General features: G+C 44.8%; 1 protein-coding gene across 2 annotated transcripts; it reads left to right on the top strand.

The window, feature by feature from the left end:
* Window positions 1-1,069: 1,069 nt before the first annotated feature.
* Window positions 1,070-20,206, top strand: PIGV (phosphatidylinositol glycan anchor biosynthesis class V). Of its 2 annotated transcripts, none has more exons than XM_030218279.1 (4): window positions 1,070-1,159; window positions 11,062-11,234; window positions 13,602-14,747; window positions 19,859-20,206. In XM_030218279.1, exons 2-4 carry the CDS (start codon window positions 11,148-11,150, stop codon window positions 20,138-20,140), a joined length of 1,515 nt encoding a protein of 504 aa, XP_030074139.1. In that variant the 5' UTR covers window positions 1,070-1,159; window positions 11,062-11,147; the 3' UTR covers window positions 20,141-20,206. The 2 variants fall into 2 exon arrangements, with proteins under 2 accessions (XP_030074139.1, XP_030074140.1); XM_030218280.1 differs by having other exon boundaries at window positions 1,070-1,179.
* Window positions 20,207-20,926: the final 720 nt, after the last annotated feature.

Below are 20,926 nucleotides of genomic sequence, written 5' to 3'. Positions count from 1 at the left end.
GTTCTACAGTGTAAATCCAAAACTTAATTTTTATTTTCTTATTTCTGTCTTCCAAAATTCTAGACAGCAGATGTACAGATAGAAACACATGGCAGATTAGAGCCAACTGGCCCATCACTATCTCTTCCTTTCGCTAAGTGATCCTACACGCCTGTCCCATGCTTTCTTAAATTCAGACACAGCCCTTCTCTTCACCACCTCCACTGGGAGCTGATGCCATGCATCCACTACCCACCCTGGCCATGAAAACGTATTTCCTTGGAGTATTCCTGAGTTTATAACCACTGAACAAGTGAACATAATTAGCTTTGTATGAACGTGGTCGCTAATAGTGTACTGAACTGGACCATGTTGGCACATTGACACTTGAATCTGGACAGAACTTCTGCATGAAGGAAGCCCCCTCCTGTGAAATAGTAATTAAAAAAAAAAAAGGCAAATGCATTTTTATAATATACCATTGCATTCCACAAAACAAAAGGAGTACGTACCCACAGGCCATCGTTTTCTTTTGATGTAGGTAGGCACAGGAAAAAAATGTTAATTGCTCCTAGGTTTCAACCTAATGTTTTCTTTTTTAAATTGTACTTATAAATAGTAAGTCTTATTGTTAAGCACCTGAATCTCATAACATGATGTCTGTGTTGGGTGTCCCTTTACTAGGTGAAAAGACCGCTGCACAAATAGGGGGCGTCCCTATACCCCGCCCCTCCAAATGACAAAGAATTTAATTACTCTAACCGATAAAAAAAAAACCCAGTTTCCTCTGTGTACATCTGTATGCTGCAGAAGCCGGCATGTTTGAAAATAGAAGTAAGATCAAATAAAAGTTGCTCCCAACAATAAAGAACCACAAGTGGATGCAGAGTAGCGCATATGTGTTTGCTTGCTTTGTTTTGGGTGAATGGGGATGACGGCTGCGCTGAGGAGAGGGAAAGGGAGACTAATTGTCTTCACGTTTTTTACGTCATGTCGTCTCAAGCTTACCTCCTTGGTTCTCCTTGTCCTGCATGCGAGACAGGCTGGAACATTTTGGACCCTGCGGGACACTGTAGAGCCCCAGGTAAAAATGCTTCAGCCTGCTTCGTATGCTGGTGCAGGAAGATAGAGACTGACGTGCAGCCACTTCCTTCCTCTGCTGCTAACAGTCGGTTCCGGGGTAAAAAAAAAAAAAAAAAAGTATATATATATATAATTTTTTTTATATGTGTGTTTGCAAAAGTTGATATCGCGTCTGGGGTGGGGGAGAGGGAGGAATGGAATGAGTATACCTGGAGGGGGGGGGGCGAGCAGGATAGGTGTGCTCTTTGGGGGCTGGGTTGTGCACAGGGGTGGAGGGGGGAGGAAGAAGATGTGTATTCCTTTGTGGGGGGAGGGAGAAAGAAAGGCCAAGCTTTAAGTATACTTTGAGCCTACTAATAAGGGGGAAAGGTGGGATACAACAAATAAAATAAATATGCATGGCGAGTGTTCAAGAGAACAAATGGAGAGGGAGGGGGGGATTGGTGGAATTAGTGCCATAAGGGTCTGGAGAGCTGTGGGTGGGTGTATTCCAGGCAGGTTTGAGAGAGTGCTGTGAATGGAGGGATTCCAGAGAGGGGGGGGGGGGGAGAGAGAAGGTTTCAGATAGAGAGAGTGCTGTGAATGGAGGGATTCCAGAGAGGGGGGGGGGAGAGAGAAGGTTTCAGATAGAGTGAATGCTATGGGTGTGTCTGTGTTGGAGGGGTGTGAAGTGAGCAGTGGCTGAGTGTAAAGGCAGGGTGGTAACCTGAGAAAACTTTAGGGATGTGTGCTGAATTCATTTTTTTTTGGGGGGGGGGGGGGGGACTGAGAAAGTGGGGATGGAGAGTTTTCTAGGTCCTCTCTCAGAGAGGAAGTTGAATTGAGGGAGGGAAGAGAGAATCAAGTCTGGGACGGATTTCTATCTAAATTGGAGTTTGTTTGCGATTGCAGGGGAAAGGGGGATTTAGTCTGAGCAGGAAGAAAGTTTGGGGATGCCTGACTTGGGCTGGGAGGACCAGGCTTAGTTACCAGGAGAGAATTCTACACAGCCCTAGAAATAGTTTCAAATCTACGGTATGTTGAACAACAGACCAGTTTTTTCTTGTCTGATTGGCTAAGGGCAAGTGTTGGCCCATCTCTTGCACATTTGTTCTTTGTAATGTGAGCAGGGAGCACCCCCTGGGGATGAATAGTGGGTACAGCTCTTCTATAGTCAGCCTTGCAAATCACAAGAACACTGTTTGCACAGCTTTTCCTTCCACTCTCCTCCCAAAGTCAAAGACAGAATGCATGACGGCAATTATTTTATTTCAATAGTACTAATACAGTAAAATAAACGTTTCTCTTTACAAAGAAACAAAGCATGGGGAGAGGGAGAATCAGTGTATATATAAAGTAACATATTAACTGACAAATTAATGGAGAGCATTTAATGCCAATTTAATATTTCCTATGGTCAGAAGTATAGATCACTCTGCATTGCAAGCACTCAAGATTCAATTTGCCCATCATTTTCTGGGGATTTTAAGATAGTATATTGAGAATATTTAAAGGGATCATGCCTTCAGGGCTGTACCAAGGGCTCTGCGAGTGATTCAAAGGAGATAGGGGTGCCAAAATCGACCCCTGTCCATTGTCACTTCTTGGCAACAACACGGTGGGCAGGGTGGGAGCACCAGGGGCATGTCGCACAAGTTGCTATTCTAGCTCGGTATGGTCTTGCGTGATAGACTGGGTTGAAAGGCATCATGAAGTTCTATCTGAGGACAGAAGCAGGGGTAGAAGCAGTCGGTCTTTGTGCATCCAGACCTACTGAGTGACCCAGCTCCAAGAAGGGAGACTTTTGTTTGGCTGGTCCTGAGCTTTTAATTCTGAGGAAAAAAATCAATCTGGCTGTCGTATGCTACAGCGTTTGGCGTTTGCTGTGATCAGCAATATTGCAGCCCATGTATTTCAGTTATAGTGGTCTGTTTATGGCAAAATCAAACATTTGTAAAACTCTCTTTTTGAAAACAATTCCTCGCCTGTCTTAATTTTTTTAGTATCTCAAATACCTTTCCAATAACATGTTTGTCAAAAGTCAAAAATCTATCTAACTACCAAGATTTTTTTATTTATTTGTACTCATTCCCACTCATGGCAGGCTCAATGCGGCTTAGGTACTTCTTTGTACCTGGGGCAATGGAGGGTTAAGTGACTTGCCCAGAGTCACAAGGAGCTGCCTGTGCCTGAAGTGGAAATCGAACTCAGTTCCCCAGGACCAAAGTCCACCACCCTAACCACTAGGCCACTCCTCCACTGTTGCTACTATTTGAGATTCTACATGGGCAACATTCCATGTAGAAGTCGGCCCTTGCAGATCACCAATGTGGCCGCGCAGGCTTCTACATGGAATGTTGCTAGTGGAATAGCAACATTCCATGTAGAATCTCCAATAGTAGCAACATTCCATGTAGAATCTCCAATAGTATCTATTTTATTTTTGTTACATTTGTACCCTGCGCTTTCCCACTCATGGCAGGCTCAATGCGGCTTACATGGGGCAATGGAGGGTTAAGTGACTTGCCCAGAGTCACAAGGAGCTGCCTGTGCCTGAAGTGGGAATTGAACTCAGTTCCTCAGGACCAAAGTCCACCACCCTAACCACTAGGCCACTCCACTGTTGCTACTATTTCACATTCTACATGGAATGTTGCTATTCCACTAGAAGTCGGCCCTTGCAGATCACCAATGTGGCCGCGCAGGCTTCTGCTTCTGTGAGTCTGACGTACATGCAGGACATCAGACTCACAGAAACAGAAGCCTGCGCAGCCTTCTACATGGAATGTTGCTAGTGGAATAGCAACATTCCATGTAGAATCTCCAATAGTAGCAACATTCCATGTAGAATCTCCAATAGTATCTATTTTATTTTTGTTACATTTGTACCCTGCGCTTTCCCACTCATGGCAGGCTCAATGCGGCTTACCTGGGGCAATGGAGGGTTAAGTGACTTGCCCAGAGTCACAAGGAGCTGCCTGTGCCTGCAGTGGGAGTCGAGCCCAGTTCCCCAGGACCAAAGTCCACCACTCTAACCACTAGGCCACTCCTCCAGCTTAAATGTCCGGTTCTCCACTATTAATTGAGGACTAGGATCAATATTGTGTATTGTGCCTAATACAAAAAATTTGGCTTACTCTTTATTTATTCACTGTGGATATCCTGAAAACCTGACTGGCCGGGGTGCCTCCAGGACCAGGTTTGGGAACCACTGAACTAAGTCAAAGGCACTTGACAGGTCAAATTGTAGTAATAGTACCTGCCTGCCTTTACTGATATGATTTCTAATTTCAGATACAAGGGAGCCATTTGCTGTTTCTGTGCTATACATTCTGTGAAGATCTGATTGTGATGCATGTAATAGATCAAATTGATCTAGGTATTCTGTCAGTTGAGTAGCTACGAAACCTTCCATAACTTTTGCTATGAAAGAGATTTATGCTACAGGACGGTAGTTTGTAACATCATGTAGCTTACCTTTAATATCTTTGGTAATTTGTGTTAATATAATATTACCTTGATATTCCAGGTATAATCCTTCTTTGAATTGATTTTCAGTCCAGTTGGCTAATACTGACAAACGGGTGTAGCTACGTGGGGCCACGGGGGCATGGGCCACGGGGGCATGGGCCCCCGTAGATTTGGCTCTGGCCCCTCCTGCTGACGACCCTCTCTACCCCCCCCCCCTCCCGCCGTCAGGTACCTTTGCTGGCAGGGGACCCCAACCCCTGCCAGCTGAGTTCCTCTTCTCTGGCGCGGCCGCGTTGCTGGCTGATCTGCAAGGCTTTGTTCTGTTTCTGTGAGTCTGACATCCTGCACGTTGTACATGCAGGACGTCAGACTCGCAGAAACTGAACAAAGCCTTGCAGATCAGCAACGCGGCCGCGCCAGAGAAGAGGACTTCGGCTGGCGGGGGTTGGGGTCCCCCACCAGCAAAGGTACCCGACGGTGACAGCGGCGGGGGAGGGTTGGTGGCGGTGGGAAGGGGAGGGTCGAAAGGGTTGGCGCCGGGGGGGGGGGCCTAAAATGTGTCCCCTCACCTCGGGCTCTGCCCCGCTCCTTCTGAAGTCTGGCTACGCCCCTGCTGACAAAATAAGTGGGAGAAAACCCCTTCATCAAAAAGGCAGGACAGTTATCCAATATACAGTGAGAAGTAGAATATTTTACAATAGTTTTCCTTAAAACATGAACTGATATAGGGTGAAACATATGCCTTATTCTGTCCGTGGGAGTAGAATCATAATATCTTAATTCCCTGAGCTGGTGCCATATACTAAGGGGCCCTTATACTAAGCCGCATAAGCATCAACGTGCACCCAACGTGTGCCAAAATGGAGTTACCGCTCGGCTACCACGTGGCTCTTGCGGTAATTTCATTTTTGGCGCACGTCCAAAACAATCATTTTTATTTTCGGACGTGCATATTGGGCACATGCCAAGTGGCATTTGCGTGTGTAGATCAATACCGCCCGGTTACCGTGTGAGACTTTACCGCTGGGTCGATGACTGGCGGTAAGGTGTTGGACCCAAAATGGACGCGTGGCAATTTTCATTTTGCCGTATGTCCATTTTTGGCAAAAATTTTAATTTTTTTGCACTTGCGCTGAAAAATTATTCTTCGCGCACCCAGAACAGGCATCTACACTACCACAGGCCATTTTTCAGCGCACCTTAGTAAAAAAAAAAAAACAACCCTAAAGTGGCACATTGAGCATTCTCAATCTTGCTTTAAAAATATTTGCTAATTGATTTGCTGTTTGTATTCCAGTGTGTCTAACCATAATATCATCCAGTTTTATAAGAAAATTTCCCAATTTAAACAATTTCTTTGTATCTAATTTCTCTCTTCCCACTAGATCTGAATAATAATTTCATCTAGCATCTTTCATCTGCCGTTTGTATTGATTTATCATATTTCTCCACTTTAGTTTATTTTCATTGTTTCTGAGGTGTTTTTTTTTAACCAGGTCCTTTCTAACCTCCTACATTGTTTAATTTTCAAGAATTCTTCATTAAACCATGGATTACTTTTTCACACTACAAACTTCTATATCTTTAATGGTGCAACGCTATCAAATACACCTCACTAATCTCATTCCAGCAGTCTGCTGGTCATAATGGCCATTTATCCCGTTCTTCTACTGCTGAATCTATTTCCGACCAGAAAACCGCTCCCTCTGTTTTTTCTGCGTGATGCATAATTACGATTTTTGTCTATCTTTATTCCTATGACATTTCTCTCTCCAATGGGCCATGAACTGTAGAACATAATGGTCGGATCATATAACTGGAGACCACCCTAGGTCTTCTGTCCTAAACATATCAGCCCCTGCATTAGTACAGGCTAGGAAGTTCACTTGATGACCTTTCTCATGAGCAGCTTGATAAGATGTTATCTTCATATTAATATTCCCCACCCCCCCCCCCCCCCCCAAAAAAAAAAAACATTAGAATCTCCGTAGTTGAATATTCATGTAGATGATCCAGTAGGAACAGCAAATCACCCTTGAGAATGGACTCCTCTGCTTTCAACACTTGGTCAGCTACAGAGTCACAGTAAGCGTCTTTGGCATCTTTTCATTTCCCTAGTGGACAATAAAAAATACAGTTTGGTTCTTTCTCTAATGAGATATCTGACACTGTACAGGAAAACATTTCTAGGGCTGCGCCTTGACACAAAGCCATAATACAGATATCCATAAAAGCTTTATAAGTGATAGCTGTCCCTCCTCCTCTTACCTTCTCTATGCTGATGTAAAACCTTAAAACCATATGGAATCAGATTTCTCCATACAGGATCATCCCAAACGTTTAGCCAGGTTTCTGTAATAAACAGAAGGCCAGGTTACTCTAATTCTATCCGTTCTCTCAGCTCATCAGCTCCACAGGTACCAGAATGCATCGGGTTGGGGATTGTCAGAAATCCAAAATGATCCAAAGCTTCACCTCGAACTGGGACACTCATACTTCCATGTATCAGACAAAAAAACAAAACAAACAACCAGCTAATATTCATTAAACTATGCAGTAAGTGCTTACATGCTTATGCTGAGGGCATACCAGTGACGAGCTGAGCAAGAAGAGAAGGTTTGTCATGTATTTCCCTTTACTTCATGTGCCCGATATGGGATGCAGGTTCCTAGGTTTTGCCATGGATGATGCATCTGAAGGTAGAGCCCCCTGTCTTGAGTATAGGTTTGGTTGGCGTGCCCCATGTGATTCTGCATGGTAGATACGTGGGCAGGTACCGCTCCATTTACCCATGCTGTCCTGGACTGATGTAGTGAATACTGTTGTGAGTTAGGCCACGAATGAAACCAGTACAAGGGTTCAGTGCTGATGCTGTGACTAAGAGAAAGATGGACTTTTGCCATTTGAGCTGCAGGCCTTTGTGTTCAGTAGTCAAGAGAAAGGTACCTGTTTGCCTTAAAATTCTACATTCCATGTAGAACCCCAAAGAGTAGCAAGATTCTAGCTTTCTAAAGAATAACAAGATTCCATGCAGAATTTCAAAGTGTAGCAACATTCCATGTAGAACCCCAAAGAGTAGCAAGATCCTAGAATTCTAAAGAATAACAAGATTCCATGCAGTATTTCAAAGTGTAGCAACATTCCATGTAGAACCCCAAAGAGTAGCAAGATTCTAGAATTCTAAAGAATAACAAGGTTCCATGCAGAATTTCAAAGTGTAGCAACATTCCATGTAGAACCCCAAAGAGTAGCAAGATTCCATTCAGAATCCCAAGTACATAAGTGTTGCCATTCTGGGACAGACCAAAGGTCCATCAAGCCCAGTATCCTGTTTCCAACAGTGGCCAATCCAGGTCACAAATACCTAGCAAGATCCCAGAAAAGCTCAATACATTTCATGATGCTTGTCCCAGAAATAAGCAGTGGATTTTCCCAAGTCAATTTAATAATGGTCTATGGACTTCTCCTTTAGGAAGCCGTCCAGACCCTTTTTAAACCCCGCTAAAATAACCACCTTTACCGAATTCCAGAAAGAAGAAAAGTTTTCTCTGATTCTTATTAAATTTACTACTTTGTAGCTTCATCACATGCCTCCTAGTCTTTTTAAAAAGCGTAAACAAACAGTTCACATCTACCCATTGCACTTCACTAATTTTATAGACCTCTATCATATCTCCCCTCAGCCGTCTGTTCTCCAAGCTGAAGAGCCCTAGACGCTTCAGCCTTTCCTCATAGGGAAGTCGTCCCATCCCCTTTATCATTTTTGTTGCCCTTCTCTGTACCTTTTCTAATTCCACTATATCTTTTTTGAGATGTGGTGACCAGAATTGAACACAGTATTCAAGGTGCAGTCGCACCATGGACATAACAAAGGCATTATAACGTCCTCACTTTTGTTTTCCATTCCTTTCCTAATAATACCTAACATTCTATTGGTTTCTTAGCCGCCGCAGTACACTGAGCAGAGAATTTCAACGCATCATCAACGCAGTGGCGTAGGAAGGGGGGGGCAGGAGGGGCGGTCCGCCCCGGGTGCACGCGCTCGTGGGGTGCCGGCCCCGCTGGTTCCCTGCTCCCTCTGCCCTGGAACAGGTTACTTCCTGTTCCGGGGCAGAGAGAGCAAGGAACCAGCAGGGCCGACGCAGCTCCGAGTGACGTGCACTCGGGGCGGATCGGCCCTCCCGCAGGTAAGAATGCAGTCCGGGGGGGGTTGCGCTCCGGGGGGGGGGTGCGCCGCAGAGGGGGGGGGTCGCGCCGTGCTGCATCCGGGGGGGGGGGTGCGCAGTGGCGACCCGCCCCGGGTGCCATTAGCCCTCGCTACGGCACTGCATCAACAACGACGCCGAGATCCCTTTCTTGGTCGATGACTCCTAACGTGGAACCTTGCATTACGTAGCTATAGTTCAGGTTCCTCTTTCCCACGTGCATCACGTTGCACTTGCTCACATTAAACGTCATCTGCCATTTAGACGCCCAGTCTCGTAAGGTCCTCTTGTAATTTTTCACAATCTTCTCGCGAGTGGGGTCCAATAGAATGCCAAGCCAGAAACTTGAGAGTGTGAGTGTCGCTGATATGCAGTCTTCAACTTATAGGTCTACTGTATGTCCTAGGAATGTGTTTTCCTGTTACTTATATTTAAATAAGTGTACTAAAACACCTGGGTAGATGCCACATGCTGAGTAAATAAACCCTTGGCTGTCCTCGGTCCCTGATAGTTCAGTAAATAACCAAGCCTTAAGTAGGTTACAGACTGCCGTAGAACACTCGGTTGTTCGTCTGATTTTGCTTTGACTGGTTCCAGTTTCAGAGATGCTGTTTGTATCCCTGCTGAATACAAGGATTTATTGAGCTAAGTGAGGTGTGTTTTTTAAAGATCTACTACTACTAATAGCATTTATATAGCGCCACCAGACATAGTAACATAGTAGATGACGGCAGAAAAAGACCTGCACGGTCCATCTAGTCTGCCCACGATAAACTCATATGTGTGTACCTTACCTTGATTTGTACTCAGGGCACAGACCGTATAAGTCTGTCCAGCAGTATTTCCCGCCTCCCAACCACCAGTCCCGCCTCCCATCACCGGCTCCGGCACAGACCCCGTATAAGTTTGCCCTCCCCTATCCTAGCCTCTCAGCAGCGCTGAACATTTGACATAGAGAGAGACAGTCCCTGCTTAAAGAGCTTACAATCTAGGTAAAACAGACAGACAAGACATTACTGGCAAGGGAAATACAGGGTAAAGAGGAACAGGGGAGGAGGAGGGCAAATGAGTAGGGTTAGGAGCCAAAGGCAGTAGTGAAAAGGTGGGTTTTCAGCATAGATTTAAAAACAGGCAGAGATGGAGCTAGACGTATGGGCTCGGGAAGACTGTTCCAGGCATAAGGTGCAGCAAGATAAAAGGAACGAAGTCTGGAGTTAGCGGTGGAGGAGAAAGGGGACGACAAGAGAGATTTGTTCAGAGAGCGGAGTTCACAGGGAGGAATGTAGGGCGAGATGAGAGTGGAGAGGTAACGAGGGGTCATAGAGTGGATGGATGCATTTAAAGGTCAGTAAGAGAAGTTTGAACTGTATACGGAAGCGGACAGGGAGCCAGTGAAGTGACTTGAGGAGTGGGCTAGTGTGGGCATAGCGATTCTGGCGGAAAATAAGTTTGAGCTGCAGAATTCTGGACAGATTGGAGAGGAGAAAGATGATTGAGCTGAAGACCAGTGAGAAGTAAATTGCAATAGTCCAAGCAAGAAGAAACAAGGTATAGAAGCCAGATCCATATTTTCCACTATAGGCCAGCTCCAACCTTTATTTCAGAGAGGGTTCTGTAAATGTCATACAGGAGCAGAGCACAACGTACAAAAAATATTAATATACTAGCTCCAAACTTACATCAGGAACTACAAAGGGACACACTTTTTTTAATGGTTCATGAGAACACGACAACGTTTTAGGTTAATAAAATCAAAATAATTAAGGGAATTCCAACTTAAATGGAGGAAGTGGATGAAGAGTTCACTTTAAAACAGAGGTTTTCAAAGCGAACTCTTCACCCACTTTCTCCATCTAAGTTGAATTTCCCTAATTATTTCAATTTTATTAATGTAAAACCACTCTACTATGCTCTCATGAACCATTAAAAAAATGTGTGTGCCACTTTGTAGTTCTTGATGTCAGTTTGGAGCTAGTAGATTAATATTTGTGTCTGTTGCGTTGATATCTACCTCCATTTCTTATGATTTTGATTATATTTATTTATTTGTAGCATTTATACCCCGCTCTTTCCCGCTAATAGCAGGTTCAGTGCGGCTTACAGAGTATGGAACAAGGTATCAGAGAGACAATACAAAGTTTGTAACAATGTATCACAGAGATAATACAAAGTATGATATAATGTATCACAGAGATAACACAGCTGTATAGAGTGGGACAATAGTGAAAGATGTGGGGAAAGGATTGGGATGTGGGCAGTCTTGGTGTTATGGAGCAAAGCTTCAGTTTTAAGATTTCACCTCTGTGCTCCCTTCCCCCTCCTCTCCTCTTTCTGCTTCTTTCAGGATTGAAAGCTTGGTGAAGCCTCCGTGTAGATAGTGGCAGCGATGGGAAAAGGGATCTTGCCTCGGACCGCTTCACCCAGAGAAGGATGAGGTTGCTGGAGATACAGGATCCATTCCTGCGGGAGGTGTTCAGGTTTGCGCTGAGCACCCGATGCCTGACTCTGCTACTGCAGGTGAGACAGTACCACATGCGCGCAGGGACGCCCAGCTGAATAATCAAGCTCACCGTACACCACTGTGACATGCTATATAGAGAATGACACGGGGATGGGGCAGGGACAGATCCCACGGGGATGGGGACAAACTTTGTCTCCATGTCATTTTCTACTTTGAAGCCTGTTAATGAGCTGGACTGTTATTTATGTTTGAGTAATGCAGACAACGATATTTTTATTTATTTATTTATTTTGGAAAAACAAGCAAACACGCTGGCCACAGCTAGCAAAATTTGCATGTGGGATCCTGTACATTCCTGCTACCAGCACATCGTCTAAGAAGACAGCGTCTATTGCAGGAAGGACTGTGGAAGACGGGAGAGCTAGACTGAATCCTGAGATTGTTGATGACTTCTTATTCATCCACAGATTTAAAAAAATCATAACAGTGCTTCATAGGGTGTATTTCTCCCCTACTAGGGCATACGGAACGGGTTGTATTTTGTACCCTTGGACATTTTAACAGGGTGGATTAGGATTCCTTGGGATAGTAGAAGCCAGCTATTGTTGGGGTTGGAAAGGTAGAGGGTGGGAGGGGGAAGGGTTGTTATAGTTGCTCGTTGTTATTATTGTTGTCTATTTGTGATTTATAAACAACTAGCCGTTAAGCCCGTAACAACGGGCGAGTTTTTTGTTTTCCTATGGCCTCCCCCCATGTACAGCAACCCTCCTCTCCCCCTTCCCATCCGCTCCATCCACCCATGTCCATCAACTGTTCTCTTCCCTACCCTCCATCCTCGGGCTCCCATCCATGTCCACCCATCTCCTAAGTGTACCGCGATTGTGACCTACTCTGCCCTGCCGTCCCCTCCCCTGGCATCGCCCCCCCCCCCTCTTTCCGCCGTTGTCGTGTCCTCCTTCAGCTGCTTTCGTTACCTCCCGTGATTCCTCCTGTCGTGTCGTCAGTTCTCCTCCATCGCTGCGTCCGTTTCCCTCAGTTCCGCCCCCCTCCTTCCCTCCCTGCTCCCTCCTCCTCCGATTTCCACGCCCATGTCCAAGCTCTCCTCTCTATTGGGCTGTACTGCTGGTGGAGGCAGGGCTTGGACTTCTGCACTCTCAACGTTCGGTCTCTACTGCGCATTTGCGGGTGAGTCGGTCACTTGTCATTTATATGTTTGATTGACAGCATATTGTACCTTTTTATACTTTAATAAAGATTTAAATATAAAATCATAAGTGTTCAAGGCTTCTGCAAATGGGGACAGAACTTTAGGCGATGGGGTGGGGATAGAGACGGAATCCACGAGGACGGGGACAGACTTTGTCCCCGTGTCATTCTCTAATGCTATAGACATTTTCCAGAAGAAACTTGGCTGAAGGCGGTTATTGCTGTTTTGTGGTGAAAGTAGTACAGCAGAAACATACATTGAGATTCCTCTTCTCTGCCCCTCGCAGTTTAAAAATCAATGATTCAATAAATCACTTATAAACAAAATTTCAAGTCAAATTTTTTTCTTGGCATATAAAACCAGTTGAAACCTGTTCGTTTGACCCATGCTTGTTTGTGACAGTTTCAGAGTTAAACCCCTTTCGTCCGATCAACTCAGAATGTTTTTGGTAGACACATTAGTAGGTCACTAACTTAAAATTGACTCTTGACATAATCTGTTGTGGTTTTATCATGTGATAAGATTTGACCAGGAAACTAATGACCAGGAAACTTATGAGGTACGACCCATCAGCTCTCACATACCCTTAACCAAGGCTGGAATAATCTCGGAAGCCCAGGTCACCTGCCTGGGTGCCTAAGTTTCAGAAAAGCTAACAAAAAGAGGGAAAAAAATAACAAAAAAAACTACAGAAGTTTACAAAATTAAAAAAAAAAACAAATCAAAAAAGCAAGGAAAGGTAAGGACAAACTTTTATATTTCCATCCTTACCCTTAACATATTTGTTGCATCATAGAACTTAGGCAGAGAAGTTTTGAAAACACGATTCCTTTAGCATACAGCAGAAAGACACTTGCTGTTTTGCATTTACATATCCAGGTAGCTTAAGACATCATGGCCTTGTAGAGGAGCTAAGGCAGCGGTTCCCAAACCTGGTCCTGGAGGCACCCCAGCCAGTCAGGTTTTCAGGATATCCACCATGAATATTCACGAGAGAGATTTGAATGCACCGCCACCACTGCATGCAAGTCTCTCTCATGAATATTCATGGTGGATATCCTGAAAACCTGACTGCCTGGGGTGCCTCCGGGACCAGGTTTGGGAACCACTGATCTTAAGGGATGTTGAGAGCCTTAAAGAAGTAGCCACTGTCCCATGCTTTAACTTCCCCTGGTTCTTCTGTTTGTTTTCTTAACAGTGAGTGGATTTCTTGCAGGCGCTGTTTAATCTCCTGATCCCGGATCATGCTGCAGATGCCTTCCACCCTCCCCGCTTGTCCGTGCCCGGGCACGGCGATCAGTTACTGGAGCTGCTGCTGGGGGGCCTGACCCGCTGGGACGCGGAACACTTCCTGTTCATTGCGGAACACGGTTACTTGTACGAACACAACTTTGCCTTTTTCCCTGTGTTCCCGTTGTGTGTACGGGTGGCTACTGACCTTATACTCTGGCCTCTGCACGGGCTCTTGTGCCTCCATAGCCGCCTGATCCTTTCAGCAGTGCTACTTAATACCATCTTCTCTACTCTGGCGGCTGCAGCCCTCTACCACCTAGGCTGCGTGGTGCTTCAGTGCCGCAGGACGGCTTTCCTTGCCTCGCTGCTGTATTGCCTTACGCCAGCCAATGTCTTCATGGCCGCCGGATACTCTGAAAGTTTATTCGCCTTCCTGGCCTTTAGCGGAATGTGGCAGTTAGAGAGCGAGTGGCATGTGACTAGTTGCTGCTTGTTGTCGCTGGCCACAGGAGTGCGCTCCAACGGACTCATTAATTTTGGCTTTCTCCTTCACTCCCAGTGTAGACGCTTTGCCTGTGGCCTCCAGTCCTATCTGAGCTCGTCAGCCAGGCTGCCTCAACTAGTGGGACTGGTCTTCGGCTCCGCAGCCTCTGTCCTCTTGGGGGCTCTTGTACTTGTTCTGCCTTTCACTCTTTTCCAGTACTATGCATATCTGACTTTCTGTAGTGCCGATGCCAGCTTGAAGCAAGTCCTTCCAAAGCCCTTGTTGCAGCTGGCCCTGGATAAGGGGTATCGAGTAGCAGGTGGAGAGTTGCCTAGCTGGTGTTCCCAAAAGTACCCCATAGCTTACTCTTACGTTCAGGATGTCTACTGGAACGTGGGGTTCCTGAGGTACTTTAGTCTCCTGCAGATACCCAACTTCTTGTTGGCGTTGCCAGTTGTCACGCTGATTTCTTGGGCCACCTGGATGTACGTGGCTGCAGACCCCTGGTTCTGTCTGAAGCTGGGGCTGCAGAGGCAGAAGCGATTCGTTAAGACTGCGACCGGATTCCACAGTTCCAGGGTCTTCGTTTATGTGATCCATGCATCAGCGCTCCTGCTGTTTGGCTTCCTCTGCATGCACGTGCAGGTAAGCGGTTATTTGAAAGCAAAATGGTCTTCAGAGTGAATTAAACCAGCCCCGTAGTCTTCTGTTTGGCATCAAGCCTACATGCTAAGCTAGTGGGAATGTGTGCTGGGAAAGTGCTGAGGGGCTCCCAAAACACCAGCAGTTACTTTTTGTTTTTAGGGGTTTCATAATCTGTGTTGTAGGTCACTGTAGATGTTCTGGGATTGAGGTGGGAAAGAAAGGGTGCGTGTGTGTTACTGGAAAATTTATCTATAATTTTTTTTTTTTTTTTTTTTTAAAGAAACATTGAACTGATTTAGAATGAGTTTCCTGTTTTGGATTCTCTCATTTTTTTCTTAAAATTCCTGCCTGCAGTAGGCCGAGAGGCCTGTAACCTTTGTCTCACAGTCTGCTATTGAGACAGACATGGGAAAGCCACTGCTTGCCCTGGGATTGGTTGCATGAGATATTGCTACTATTTGGGTTCAGGTACTTGTGACCTGCATTGGCCACTGTTGGAAGCAGGGTACTGGGCTAGATGGACCATTGGTTTGACACAGTATAACTATTCTTATGTCATAGCCTATGTGGCTTTTTTTATATCTATGAATCCAGATATAAACGGACAGAAATCAGGACTATTTTTGTTCTTCAGAAGGAAGCTTTTATGTTTAAATATATTTTATTGAAGAGACAACTTCCATTTTGCAAGCTAACACAGAGAAATAGAACAATTAACTTTGCTCTCCAAGAACATTTTACATTTTTCTTCCCTCCCTTCCTCCCCACTCCCCCCCCCCCCCAAAGTCTCCAACAGTTTTATTGATGGTACTTCAGAAAGAACATTTCCAAATAACAAATACAGATAAGATATACAGTACAAATGTGTGTGCGACTCTCGTAGAATAGAACAATCTACCATTAAACATTTCTCCAGCATTCTCCTCCCCCCTCCCCCCTCCAAAATCCCTCATAAACTGCTTTTCACATTGTATTGAAATCCATTTATGACCCTCTAACATAAAACTATATTGCAAAGCTGCGTCACAAACATAAATAGTGGAATCTTCAACTATCACAGCAGTATTTAAAAGTCCCTGCTCTAGCAGAGTGCCTGAACTCTGATGACACTCCACCCTAATTAAGTAACCGTCTATTAACCCCCCCCCCCCCATGACCCTGTCCAAACCCTCACTATTAATGCAATTTCCCATTTTCTGTGTCCTTACTCTTCCTGACTGTTCACCAAACCAACAAAAATCCAAAAAAAAAAAAAAAAAACCACACATCTCTTCCTATCATGAAGGAAGCTTTTAATTTTAAACAAAACTAAACCAGAGAAGCATTAATTGAAGCTATCTGTTGAACTGGCTCTGTAGTAGAAAGGAAAATGTTCCCAATGTTGCTTCAGGAATAGCTGATCCGCCCTTGCTGTGCACTGCTGTATGGAAGATCCAGGTTTAATTTAATGATACCATTTTATAGATAACCTATCTGGTTAAGATATATATGTGCAGTTAATAGCAGTGAGGGAATGTAACCTATGAAACAAATATCTGTCTGGGATAGTCCCTGATGCAGCATTGCAAAATATAAAATTAAGGAAACTTCATTTTTGAGAGCAAATTTTCAGATATTTTGTGATTTTCAATCATAGATTTTAAAGGAAGGTTTTTGTTTTTTTTGAATACTGATGACATAAACTATTTCATAAACTCTATAATCAAACAGGGATTTTCAAACAATCAATTTGTAATCCAAATACTCAAGGAAGTTTGAAAAATTAGTTTGTGGGTGTCTCCCCTTTTGTAGATACAGGATTCCAATTGCGAAATCCGTGATATCAATTACCACAAAGAGGAACCTCAGAGCTCCATGTAGTATTACAAAACCACTATCAAATTAGGAGTAAGTTGTTATCATTGGTCCCAAAAAGGAGAAAAAAGAATCATAGTAAAAAAAACTCACATGTACATGAGAAAATCAGATGATTTAAAAAAACTCTTTTCCTCCTAAAACTTAACAAAGTGAGAACCTTACAACAAACCAATTGCCCGGGGTTAACCCAATAAAGACTGTACACGACTATACATCAATCAAACTATTTTGTTAAGTGCCTTGAAGAAGCAATGGTATGCTGTAATTGAATTCTGAGGCTTTCCCCTTCCTTTTAACAGATGACTATATATTTGAGTATTTTGACTGTACTCAGTGTATTATTTATGTTTAAATCCGTTTATTGACATATTATGCAGGTTAAGATATATATTTACCACCTTTCAGTCAATAATATTGATTACATAACTAATACAACAAACAACTGTTGGTGTTACATCCAGTGTCAAGTGGTTTTCAGTTTTCTCCCAGCCAACCTCCCCTCCCCCCCCCCCATCTTTCCCCTTTTCGCCTATAAAGTGTAACATTTACTTTAAACCTTTTATAAAACTGAACAATATTTTAGTTAATACAGTTCTTAGAACAGGTGCGCGGGTATGGATGTCTTCAAAAGAAGTCTCACCCTTTTATACCCAACATTTATATTATTTTATGGAGCTATGTTCCGGGATGTCATTGCATGATGCGCAGCCTTCGTAATGGCTATGCAACTAAATTTGAGAACCCATACTGTTTTGTAGTCCACTGTTGTTCCTATTGTCATCCAACCCTACGAATAGGCCCCAAATAATTGCTCCATCAAGGTGTGCCTTCCCACCTTACCACTAACTGGTGAGAATTGCCCTGTGAAAGTTGTTTACCTCCATAACCCTCCCTCCCCTCCCCCCCAAAGAAGAAAGAATCATGCAGAAAAAAAAAACGGATCAAATACGGTTCAAGATGAAACTGCGTGCTTTGGATGATAATGATTGTATATAGGGTTCCCATATCTCCAAAAATGCTCTCCTTCTCCTTGGGGAGGACCCCACCACCCTACGCTCTAGTAAGAGTAGCTCATGCAGGCGATTCCTCCAATGCCAAAAGTCCGGCGGCTCCGTTTGCATCCACCCAGACAAAATAAGCTTCTTCCCTATAATGCCCGCTTTACGAAAAAACTGTCGGACCCCCTTAGGATGTTGTGCAAATACTTCAAACCTATCCAGTAGAAACCCCTGTGGAGAGGGATGAACCCTACTGTGCACCACTGACTCCAAGTAATTTATAATTTGCCCCCAAAACGTTTTTATTTTTGGACATTCCCAGAAGGAGTGAAACCATGTGCTTTCTTGTTTCCCACATTTGGAGCACAATGGATCTGGAACTCCTCCAAAGCGGAACACCTGAAGCTTCGTCATATATGCCCTATACAGGATTCGAAACTGGCATTCTCGCAATATTGCACTACCTGACAAGGAAGGAATCCTGGCTGTCCGTTTCTGAAAGTCTATGGTCAAATTGGGTCTCTGGAGGTCACTAGCCCAACGCTGCAATGTACGATCTGTATCCTTCCTACCACTGTAATCCCTTAGAATCTTATGTAAACCCGAAACCGAAAAGCGCTCCCCCGGGACTGCCCGTGTATTATTTAAAACTAGTAAAAAAAGCCCGTTTCTGACAGAAATTAAACGGGCGCTAGCAAGGTTTTCCTCGGAGTGTGTATGTTTGAGAGAGAGTGTGTGTGTCATAGAGAGAATGAGAGAGAGACAGAGTGTGTGTGTTTGTGTGAGAGAAAGTGTGTGAGAGACAGTGTCTCTGTGTGTGTGACAGAGAGATAGAGAGTGTATGTGAGAGACAGTGAGTGAGTGTGTGCCCCCCCCCTCACCACCCCCACCTCTCTGGTCTCAAGACTCCCCTCCCCACCTCCCTCCCCCTGCAGCCACCCATGTCCAGCGACCCTAGACTGGGGGGGGGGGGCTTGGGTGATGCACCGAGGGGGGGGGGGTTGTCTGCGGTGCCGTGCTTGTCGTTTTTTGATGCGCCGCTACCTGCCACTTGCTCGCGCAAGTGGCGCACTCACAGCTGATTCCCAGGCAAGAGGAGGAGTAGGGAAACACGTGAAGCAAGTTGCTCTACTTGTTTCCCTACTCCTCCCCCTGCCTGGGAATCAGCTGTGAGTGACGTCAGCCTGGCTACGGAGCCTAGCTCAGTAACTCCAGGAGCCACGGACAAAGGCAGTCACTCAGAGCGTTGGTGGTGAGTATGTTTTGTGGTCTTATTTGTGACTAACATGGTTAAAATAGTGAAAACAAACGCACACTTTCCACCCCTGTTTGTAAAAACCACCTAGACAGAACCCATAAGCCAGCTCAAATAGGCTTTCAGTAGTTTGCAAAATCTTGCATGATCTTTTTCAACTCACAGTGCCACTACTGGTAAAGCCTTCCCCGCTACTGGAGCCACAGTAGAAATACAGTGCAGGACGGAAGGCTGAGTAACTCAGCGGGACAATCGGACCCATTCCAGATGATTCCAAAGAGCCCTGAGACCATGGAGGTCTCTCTTAAGGGCCATTTTCTGTTCAGGGTCTTAAGTAACATAGTAGATGATGACAGAAAAAGACCTGCACGGTCCATCCAGTCTGCCCAACAAGATAAACTCATATGTATTACTTTTTGTGTATACCCTACCTTGATTTGTACCTGTGTTCTTCAGGGCACAGACCGTATAAGTCTGCCCAGCACTATCCCCGCCTCCCAACCACCAGCTCTGGTACAGACCGTACTAAACAGACATTAAATTCTGAAATCATGCAGCAATCAGTGCTATGAAAACAGCTCTTGCTTTATTAACCTGACCAAGACTTAGCTTTTATGGACTGGCCAGGGTTAGGTCTCCTACAGCAAGTGCTTAGTCTGTGGGGCCAAGGGAGTTTGACGGTCACTTAAGGAGCGAGTTGTACTGACTGGACTTGATTGGCACAGGTAGCAGGTTATGGAAGGAGTGTGAGTTATGGCCCCTGGCCAAGGACTGTCACTGCAGTATCTCAGCTAAGAGGGTTGTGGTGGGGGTCACTAAACTGGGCAGTTACAGATGAAGGCTTATTGCATTGTAGTCTACCAGGGGCCTGTTCTGATTTGGCTGGAAGCACAGAGGAACAGGAGCAAAGTGCCAAACTAAAAATATTAATAATAATATCAATTTTGCAAGGTTGAATCACTGCCCTGAAACTGACATTTTACTTACTCTGGAATCTTTAGGTTCTCACAAGGTTCCTGGGTTCATCATCTCCTGTTCTGTACTGGTTCTCTGCTCACCTGCTTCAGGACAACGAGCCAGCCCTGTGGAATAGGAGGGCTGCTGCATCCCTTGGCCCATGCCGGCCTGCACAATTTGGGAAAGGAAATTCGATAAACCCACTGCCAAACTTGCTGCTGAGCTGGACAACATGCACAGCTGTCACCAAATGCATTCTGGGATACTTCTTGTCTTACTGGTTGCTGGGACTTATCCTCCACTGCAATTTTCTGCCCTGGACATGACCATAGTTCTGAGAATTGCTCCTTTTATTGACTTGTTTAATAAAATAAAATTCGGATATGATTAGGGATGGGATTGAGGTGAGGTGTTGCTTGAATAGCTGTCCGAGGCAAAGGGTAAGGATGCAAGTAGAAACCAAAGAAAGGGAGACTGAATTGGATGTTTGTTGTGACGCTTACAGGAGATGTACTCATCTCCAGACCAAATAAAGGTGGTGTGTGTGTGATAAACATGAGGTGGCATGATGTCACAAGACTGCAGCCACACTCCACCCAAGAGGTTTTAATTCTCACCAATGCAGTTGCGGCCATCTTGGTACACCAAAAACAATGTAATTGATAGGTGACAAGCTTCGCCTACTGGCTTCAGCCCACATAATGGGCCGGATAGGCTTATGCTGTGTGCTGTTATCCAACTACCTTGATTAGACAGCATCAGAAACGAAGGGGTCTTTTTACTAATCTGTGGTAAGGGCTAGCACACACTCACCACATCTTGGAAGGGCTCCTCACTCCACGCAGGCGTCCTGTGGTAATTTCTTGATCTGGGTGCGCAACCCGTGTGCTAAAAGATATTTACTTTACGAGCAGGAGGCAACATTAAGGTTACAAGTTGAGGTTTACATTTTGTGGTTTATCTTAAGGTGCGATATGGTCCTTATCGAGTCGGTAAGTTATTCCAGTATTTTGCAGTTAAGTAGGGCAGAGTCAGTACATGCATTAATTTGAATTTGACGCCTTTAGCAGAGGGGAATGGCAGATCTAGTATGTTACTAGCAAATCGCCTTT

This window comes from Microcaecilia unicolor, chromosome 11, assembly GCF_901765095.1.
Source record: "Microcaecilia unicolor chromosome 11, aMicUni1.1, whole genome shotgun sequence".
In the NCBI taxonomy this organism is placed as follows: Eukaryota; Metazoa; Chordata; class Amphibia; order Gymnophiona; family Siphonopidae; genus Microcaecilia; species Microcaecilia unicolor.
The sequence above is the reverse complement of the archived record's forward strand: the minus strand, read 5'-3'. Positions and strand labels throughout refer to the sequence as shown.